Raw genomic sequence first — 9,342 nt, forward strand, 5'->3', positions numbered from 1 at the left:
AAATGTTCTAAAAAATATTTTTTTTTTTTTTTTTTTTTTCTTCTATTAAAATAAAATGTTTTTATTTTTATTTTTTTAACAAAAAAAAAAGGTTATAGGTTTAGAAAGTATATTACTTCCAAAATCTAGAGAAGAATTTAATGACATGTATTTTTTTATAATAAAAATAAGATATCAAAATAATAATTAATGACTTTTTTTTTTTTTAAAAAAAAAATACAATATATTAAATCATAATATTTAAAAAAATATTTAGTTTTTATTATTATTATTATATAAAATAAAATAAAAAAAAAATAGATATTGTGTTTCAGAATTAATGGAAACCGATCTATAATAAATTATAAAATCCGATCAATAACTTTCATTAGATCATTGTAAATTTTTTGTATATTAAATACTTCGTGGTTTAAAATATATTCATTCTGCTAATGTTATACATAGAGATTTAGTAAAAAATAAAAACAATATAAAAATATAATAACAAAAATAAAATAGAAACCAAGAAATTTATTAGTAAATTCAAATTGTGATTTAAAAATTTGCGATTTTGGTTTAGCTAGAGCCGTTCCAGATATGAAAGCAAATGATTTAACAGATTATGTAACTACTAGATGGTATAGACCTCCTGAATTATTACTTTCTTGGACAGATTATACAGCAGCAAGTTTTTTTTATTTTTATTTTAAACAATTTTTTTTTTTTTAAATAAAATAAAATAGTGGATTTATGGTCTGTAGGTATTATTTTTGCTGAATTATTAAAAAGAAAACCTTTACTTCCTGGTTCATCCTCATCAGATTAATTATTAAGAATTTTCGATTTAATAGGAACTCCAAGTGAGATTGAAATAAATATGATACCATATGAAGAATATAGAAAGTTTATAAAAGAATTACCATAAAGACCAGCAAGACCTCTAGATAAAGTTTTTAGTAAGGCTCCTGCTGATGCTATAGATTTAATTTCTAAAATGTTAACTTTTGATTTTAATAAAAGAATTACAGTTGAATAAGCTTTACAGCATCCTTACTTATCTGATTTACATTTACCTGAAGATGAACCAAGAAGGGAATAAGTGCCGTTTTATGAATTTGAGTTTGAATAATATTCAAATCTAACAAGATAATAATACAAAGGTATTTTATTTTAATTTTATTTATTAAAATTAAAAAGATTTGGTTTATGAAGAAATCTTACTTTATCATTATCCTGAATTTAAAAAATAATATTTGGACAAAATATAAAAAAATTAATCTGTTATGTAACACATATTTTAAAATGCTAATAAAAATATAGTATTTTTTTATAAAAAAATCTAATTTTGCTTTAACTATAATATTTAATTAAATTTATATTTTTATTTAATTTTAATTACATTCTTTTATAAAATATATATTATATTTAATATTATATAAAAAATAAAAAAAATATTAAAAAGGTTGATGAAGAGTTTTCTGAAGATGATCCTTATTAATGAAAATACAAAATAATAAATTATAAGTTAATATTAATATTATAAAAATTAATAAAAATTTTATATAAAGATATTTTTTTAAAATTTTTTAATTGAAAACACAACATATATATATTATAGAATTTTAATATGCATATATAAAGATATATAAAAAAAAAAAATATATAAATATATATAAAAAAAAAAAATATAGTGATAAATTTAATAAAAATATAAATATATATAAATATTTTATATATATATATATATATATATATATAATATATATATATATATATATAATTTATATTTATTTTTTTATATATTTTAGAATATAAATTTTCTTGTTTATGTTATTTTTTAAAAAAATTTAATTTTTAAATTTTTTTTTTATATTATAAATATTATTTTTTTAAATTCTTGTCATATTTTTTTTTATCTTTACTAATATGTTTTTTTTGTTATTGTTGATTATTGTTTTTATATTTTTATATTTTTTATATTTATAATTTAAAAATAATTTTTATTTTATAGAAAATATTTATTAAATATATTTGATTATTTATTTTCTTATATAATATTTATTTTTTTATTTTTTATATAATAACAATATTAATGTTTTTTAAATAATATATACAAATAGTTTTTTTTAATATTTAAATTTACTTTATTATTCTTAATTTTTTTTTTTATTATTTCTATTTATTATTAAATTTTTATATGTTTTCTTTAATTTAATAACATAAAATCATCGTAATTAATTTAATTAATATCAATCAATAATGTCATATAAAAAAGATAAATAAATAAATTAAAAAATAATAAAAAAGGAAAAATATATATATATTAACAAAATAGAAATTTAGTAATTATGTATAAAAAATTATTTAAATAAACTAGTAACTCTTTTTCAACATTATTTATTGCAGAACATAATGGATAGAGATTAACTAAAAGTTCATATAAAATACTATCAGCTGCTAAAAAATTATAAGAAGAAGTATATTTCATTAAAAAAAAATATGGTTAAGATTAAAAAAATAATAAAAAAAAAATAAAAAAAGACACACATCTTAATAACTGGACATAATCTAAATTAAGTCATAAAAAATATTTAAGAAACAATATCCTCAGATTATCTGAATAGAATAATAGTAGCAGATCATGAATCTCTAAAACATAAGTAAAATAAAAAAAAATGAATAATATTAAAATTATTTATTAAAAATAAAAAATTAGTTTAGCAGATAAAATATAATAAATATCGGAAAAAATTATAGAAAAGTACAAATATAATTACATAATTACTGATTCATCAGCATTTGGAAAAGACATATTACCAAGAATAGCTTCTAAATTTAATAGTTAACCAGCAACAGATATAATAAATATAATAGTAAATAATATATATATATATATATATATATATATATATATATATAAATATATATATATATATATATATATATATTAATATTTTATCTATTAATAGTCTAAAGATACTTTTCAAAGACCTATTTATGCAGGAAATGCTATTCAAACAATTAAATTGACAAATTAATTTAAATTTTTATCGTTTAGATATACTTGTTTTGATGATGCTATTTTTTCTGTAGAAAAAAAAAATTCTTTTGAAATTGAAAAAGCAGATTTATCAATTGGAAATACTTTTGTAAAACACGTTAAAGATTCTGTCATATAATCTGATAAACCTGAACTATCGAGTGCAAAATTTGTTGTTTCAGGTGGAAGAGGTCTTAAAAGTAAAGAAAATTTTTAGATTCTCGAAGATTTAGCCAATGCACTTGGAGAAACTGCTATTGGAGCTTCTAGAGCTGCTGTAGATGCTGGCTATGCTTAAAATGATTAATAAGTAGGATAAACAGGAAAGGTTGTTGCCCCTTAATTATATTTAGCAGTAGGTATTTCAGGTGCTATCTAACATGTAGCAGGTATGAAAGATTCTAAAGTTATTGTTTCTATTAATAAAGATCCGGAAGCTCCCATTTTCAAAATTTCGAATTATGGTTTGGTTGGTGATTTGTTTAAGATTGTCCCTGAATTAACTGAAAAAATTAAATAAGCAAAATAATGAGTTATTATTTTTGGTAAATGATTTTTTTATTCTTATCTATTTTTAAGAACTTAAATATAACAAAATATTACAAACAAGCAAAAATATATTTTTTTACTAAAATTTTTATTATACAAATTAAATTTAAAAATATATAATAAATATATAAAGAGAAAATTTTTTTAAAAAAAAACCAAATTAATATTTATTTACAATTATTTCCAAATAATTTTTTTAATTCATTAACAATATTCATCTTATTAACCAATAAATTTTCCCATATCCCAAACTCCTTTTTTATTTTCACTTCCATCCTAAAACAACAAAACCCCGTATCCATTTTATTTTCCTTCTTTCCATTATCCTTTGTATATTTTCCCATCTGGAAAATAAAAGATCCCATATCCATCTCTTCTATCATTAGAAAATTCTCCTTCATATTTCCTCCCATCATCCCAAATAAAAACCCCTTTTCCATCCATTTAATTATTAATCCATTCACCTTCATATTATCTACCATTGTTCCATTAATATAACCCTTTGCCTTAAATAATATTATTGAAAAACTCTCCCTTGTAAAAGCTTCCGTCATTCCTAATAATAAATATATAATTTTTTAATATCCATCAAAAAAAATATACCATATAAAACATCCCTAGCCATGTTTTTTTCCTAAACAATACATTCCTTCATATTAAGTATTATCAGGCCAATTTTCAATACCAAACCCATGTTATTTATCCTCTAACCACTACCCGCTATATTTCGTTCCATCGCTATGTAAATAAATACCATGTCCTTAGGCTTTATCATTGACCCATTCTCCTATATACATATCCCCATCACTGTGAATAAGTCTTCCTTTTCCAAAAGCAGTATCATTTTACCAATATCCTTCATAAAAACTTCCATCTTTCCAAATTTATTTTCCTTTTCCACATCTTTAATTATTCAGTATTTCTCCATAATAAATAGCCCCATTTTCGAATAATAAAGGTCCTTTTATCAAACTTTCATCAAACGATTCATTTAAATCAAATTCAAATGGACCTAAGTTGTCTAAAATTTCCTAAACTATTGGATGATGATTTTCCATATTAAATTATATTTCTTTATAAGGATGCTTTTTTTGAGATTCTTAAGGGTTTAATAATTAACTTTTTTTAGATGTTGAAGGTATTTGGGCTGTTTTTGGTTAGTGTTGTATGCTTTATTCTTTTTTGGAAGTAGATTTTTCTTTTAAAATGAAGTTTTCTTTTGAAATAGAATTTTCTTTTGAATCAGGGTTTTTAGGGCGATATTTTTGGTTACTTTCTTATAATATTTCGGTCCTTCCTTCACATAATATAGGGTTATTTGCACAATTACCCATATTTTTTTAAAATAATTAATATTTTATTTTATTTATTAAAAAAAAACAAATAAACAAAAAACTTTTTATAAATAAATATATATATATTTTTTAAATATGAGTACTAAAATTCCTAAAGCATAATTAGAAGATGTTAAAGAAGAAGAAGAAATATATGATATACAAACATAAACAAATAAATTAGCTTCAAATAATGATATATAGTAATAATAGAATAAAGAAAATGCTCCAGTAAATTTATAAAATCAATAGGAAGATTTATCTAAAGAATAATAATTAGAAATCGAATATTTAAAAAATAAGGCTTTAAAAGAAGGAGAGAATGCGATAAAAAGAGCTTAAAATTTAGTTAAATAGATAGAAAGATAAAAATAAAAATAAGGAATAGGAGAATAGGATGATGAAAATTAAAAGTTTTATTTTATTTATTTATTTATTTATTTATTTTTTTAAAAAAAAAAAAAATTAATTATTAATATTTTTAGAAAATACTAAGAATTAATTTCAAAGAAAAGATTGCATTAAGAAAATTATTTAATGAAAATAAAAGAATTCGAATTAACAGAAAAAATGGATATGGATAAAATATAAAATGCAATTATTGAAAATTTTAATTAAGTAAATAAAAAAAAAATATATAAAAATTTAAATTTTTTATATTTATTTATTAAATAATCTTTTTTAATTTTTTTTTTTTTTTATTAAAAAAAAAAAGAATTTAGAAAAAGAAAAATAAAAACTAGAAGATGAGGTAAATATATAATATATCACTTTTTTTATTATTTATATAAATAATAAAAAAATAAGATAAATGAAAAAGAAAGAATTAGATTTCTTTAGTTGTAATAAAATCCTAAACTTTTTCGTAATAAATAAAAAATATATATAAATTTTAATTAAATTATAAACCAACTAAAATAGCTGAAAGATTACCTTAAATTAAAAATATAAAAAATCATTTTGAAAAGAAAACTCCGAATATATTTAATCCTCTTAAACCTTAATAAATTCGTTAATATTATGAAAAAATGAAAAAAGAATAAAAAAAATACGAAGTTTAAGAATACATGGCTGAAAAATCTAGTGATAAAGTTAAATATAGAAAAAAATATAATAATAAATATTAATAATAAAAATATATATAAAAAAAAGCTCGAAGAACAATATTATAAAACATATATGGAATGGTCATATAGATAACCATAAGTAGAAGATTAAAGGCTTTTAGTAAAAGATCTTTTAGTTGAAAATTTTGAATTATTATCTTGCTTAAATAGTAATAAATAAAAAATATATATGTTTTTTTTTATTAATTATTTTAGATCAACCTACTAGTTTAGATAATCCATTAATATACCATAGAATACCTTTTAATAAAAAAGAAAGGGATTTTGTAGATAATTGGATGAAAAAAAAAGAGCAAGCAAAAATTAATAAGTATGCTTTTTTAAATGAAGATTTAGAATTATAGACTGATATATTAAAATAGGTTGAAAAATATTTAGAAAGTAATGTTTTTAATAATGAAGATAATTTATAAGATAATATAGATGAAAACTTAGAAGGGGAATCTACAAAAAACAAACTAGATAGAGTTTACAATGAAAAAACTTTAATGGAATTTGATGATGAATTAAATAATAAAAAAATATGAAAATATTATTTAATATAAATAATATATATATTCATTTTATTATAAAAAAATATAGATTTGTATATATTTAATAAAAAAAAAATTGTGGCAAATGTATGTATTATTTTTATAAAAATTAAATTAATAATAATATATGAAAAAAAAATATTATTAGTAAACTTAAAAATATAAAAAAAAATATTAAAAAAATGCAATTATAATATAAATAAGAATAATAATACTAAAATAATTAAAAAATATAGAATATACCTGTATCATAATAATTAAATAATTATTAATAATACAGTCCAGAATAATAATTAAGAGATATAAGTCCATAAATAAATATTTAAGTTTAAAAAAATAATTAATAATAATAGTAATAATAATAATAATAATAATAATAATAATAATAATAATCATTATAAATTTAATAATAAAATCTTTTATAATGTAGTCCTTAATTATAATAATAATCTTTTTTTTAAGATAGTTCATAATAATAAAATCACTTTAAAGAAAATACAAAGATTTTTTAGATACCTAACAATTACAAGCAACTTAACAATAATTTACAAGACATAAAAATTTTGATTTTATTTCACCACAATAAACAGTAAAAAATACTCTATATAATTCTGATTAATCATGCGATTAATTTTTACCAGGTTTTTATATAAATATATTATAAAAATTTAAAAATATTTAGAAAATGAAAGGTTTAATAAAGATTTCGCTAAATATGAATAAGAAAGAAAATATATTTTACACTTACAAAAATAATAATTATTAGAATAAAAAAGGATTTAAGCTTTATAAAGAGATTAATTTAGATATTAATAAATGGAATATTAAATCTAAAAATAATATTAACCCCAAAGAGGTTCATCAATTTTATTATAAGCAGGAATTAGAAATACAGGTGGAGGGTATAAACAATTTTATATTTATTTTTTCTGATAAATAAATAATATAAAAAAATAAAGACTGCCTTAAAATCCTATAAACTTTTTATACTAAGATAATTTAAGTGGAAAATTATTAAAATAATAACATGAAAAATAGTAAGTAAATGCTCTTTCTAGGGCATATAATCTTGACTAGAGAAATAATTGTGGTTATAACATACTAACAGGTAAATATATCTTTTTAAATATATTTTTTAATATCAATTCGTTTTTTTTAAAAAAATATAAAAAAGGTTAAGTTAGATAAGGTCTAGATATTTTGGTTCCTGAAAATTTAAAGCAAGATTATTATTAAAAAGTAGCTTGGGATAAAAGCTAATATTATTAAAATTATAAATAAAAAACTAGGTATATTAATTGAAAATAAAATAAAGTTAATAAATAAAAATATATAATAATACATTTATTTTCATAATATAATAAGTTTATTTATAAAAAATAATATATGTTATACATATAATATATATTTATTATTAAATAATATTAATTCTATCTAAAAGATATAAAATACATATTTTTTTAATAAAAAAAAGTTCAATTTTAATAGTGATTATTTCCATCTAAAATATTATCAATATCAGTAAAAAAATATTGAGTTTATTCTCTATAATTTCTTTCGTTTTCAATTTGTAAATAATGAATATTAAAAATTTTCTAATCTAAATTTCCATAAACGATTTCATTAGTATCTTTTTAGACAATGTTTAATCTTAAATTAGTCTATAAAGATATATTATATTAATTTAAAACATAATTATCTTATTAATTATTTTTTATATGTTTTTTTATTAAAGAATAAACTATCTTTTCGTTTTTTTTTTTTATAGAATAATCTTAAAGTATTGAATTTTCTTATCTTTTTATATTCATTCCTTTAATAATCTTGAAATCTTAATATTCTGTATATATTTATTATTCTTCCTTATTAGGCTAATATATTTATAATTAAAGCCTTGAATTTTATATTTTATTTAAAAAATCACATATCTTTAAACTTAATTTTTACTCGCATAACTTATTTATTTATTCCTAGTCATTATTTTCCATACTTGAAAGTAAAATTTAGAAATTTTAAACCCATTTATATAATAAATCACTTGCTGATAATTTAAACAATGTTTTTTTACTGAAAAAAGGGGCTTATATTATCTATTCTTATATATTAGAATATGAATTTATTGGTATTATGCCTATTTATTCTAAATAACATTACTAAGATTAATTTAAATAAACTTAATTATATTATTTTTTTGGAATTAATGTTTTAAAAATACAGAAGTTATATTTTGATAAGTAAATCATAGATTTCAATTTTATTATATATATTAAAAAATCTTTTATTTATATATATATATATATATATATATATATATTTATTTATATTTATATTTAATGATAATATATTTTTTATAAAAAATGAAGTCAAATAATTTTTTATTTTAATAATTATGATGAATATAAATAAAAATAACAAATATATTTATTTTAATTTTTTCTTTTATCACAATTCAGATTAATGATCTAAACTGAATTCTAAAACATTTATTCCTTTTGAATGATCTTAATAATCATTAAACATTCCTATATATTAACCCTTCTGTTAATTATTATTATTATCAGTATAATTGAATTATATTCTATGTTTAACTGTTTAAAAACTAGAAACACGTGTTATTTTGTTTAATACCATTTATTTTTCACTTAAAAGATTTTTTAAATTAACTATGTGGTTATTTATTTGCTTATCATTTATTTCTTAATTTTCATTAATATAATAATCTTGCCAAACACCAACAGTTAAACAATTAAATAATGTTATTAACGAAATTATAATTATTA

At 17.4% G+C, this 9,342-nt stretch overlaps 4 protein-coding genes across 4 annotated transcripts, besides 15 other annotated features; 3 read left to right on the forward strand and 1 right to left on the reverse strand. All coding sequences in view use genetic code 6, as the record gives it.

Moving 5' to 3' along the window:
• Positions 1–55: 55 nt before the first annotated feature.
• On the forward strand, positions 56–1,480 carry IMG5_097670 (protein kinase domain protein; the record flags this gene model as incomplete). The annotated part of the gene is made up of 6 exons (XM_004035493.1): positions 56–147; positions 301–451; positions 499–667; positions 723–1,139; positions 1,177–1,298; positions 1,442–1,480. 6 exons carry the CDS (start codon positions 56–58, stop codon positions 1,478–1,480), a joined length of 990 nt encoding a protein of 329 aa, XP_004035541.1.
• A 130-nt stretch (positions 1,481–1,610) lies between these two features.
• Positions 1,611–1,669: a microsatellite.
• Positions 1,611–1,756: a microsatellite.
• Positions 1,611–1,759: a microsatellite.
• Positions 1,623–1,707: a microsatellite.
• Positions 1,688–1,758: a microsatellite.
• Positions 1,688–1,766: a microsatellite.
• A 479-nt stretch (positions 1,767–2,245) lies between these two features.
• Positions 2,246–2,313: a microsatellite.
• On the forward strand, positions 2,280–3,675 carry IMG5_097680 (hypothetical protein). The gene is made up of 4 exons (XM_004035494.1): positions 2,280–2,456; positions 2,521–2,639; positions 2,696–2,852; positions 2,949–3,675. The coding sequence occupies exons 1-4, from the start codon at positions 2,328–2,330 to the stop codon at positions 3,549–3,551; spliced, it is 1,008 nt and encodes a 335-aa protein (XP_004035542.1). The 5' UTR covers positions 2,280–2,327; the 3' UTR covers positions 3,552–3,675.
• Positions 2,490–2,519: a microsatellite.
• Positions 2,860–2,927: a microsatellite.
• A 94-nt stretch (positions 3,676–3,769) lies between the features above and the next one.
• IMG5_097690 (MORN repeat protein) lies at positions 3,770–4,902 on the reverse strand (the record flags this gene model as incomplete). The annotated part of the gene is made up of 2 exons (XM_004035495.1): positions 3,770–4,124; positions 4,172–4,902. 2 exons carry the CDS (start codon positions 4,900–4,902, stop codon positions 3,770–3,772), a joined length of 1,086 nt encoding a protein of 361 aa, XP_004035543.1.
• Positions 4,758–4,810: a microsatellite.
• A 415-nt stretch (positions 4,903–5,317) lies between the features above and the next one.
• Positions 5,318–5,354: a microsatellite.
• Positions 5,355–5,924: 570 nt separating this feature from the next.
• IMG5_097700 (hypothetical protein) lies at positions 5,925–6,178 on the forward strand (the record flags this gene model as incomplete). Its single annotated transcript, XM_004035496.1, has 2 exons — positions 5,925–5,993; positions 6,055–6,178. Coding segments are annotated over exons 1-2 (187 nt in total), but the record flags the coding sequence as incomplete, so codon positions are not given.
• A 719-nt stretch (positions 6,179–6,897) lies between these two features.
• Positions 6,898–6,955: a microsatellite.
• A 716-nt stretch (positions 6,956–7,671) lies between these two features.
• Positions 7,672–7,701: a microsatellite.
• A 1,140-nt stretch (positions 7,702–8,841) lies between these two features.
• Positions 8,842–8,895: a microsatellite.
• Positions 8,846–8,892: a microsatellite.
• Positions 8,896–9,342: the final 447 nt, after the last annotated feature.

The sequence above is a fragment of the Ichthyophthirius multifiliis genome (genome assembly GCF_000220395.1).
Source record: "Ichthyophthirius multifiliis unplaced genomic scaffold scaff_1120509250836, whole genome shotgun sequence".
In the NCBI taxonomy this organism is placed as follows: Eukaryota; Ciliophora; class Oligohymenophorea; order Hymenostomatida; genus Ichthyophthirius; species Ichthyophthirius multifiliis.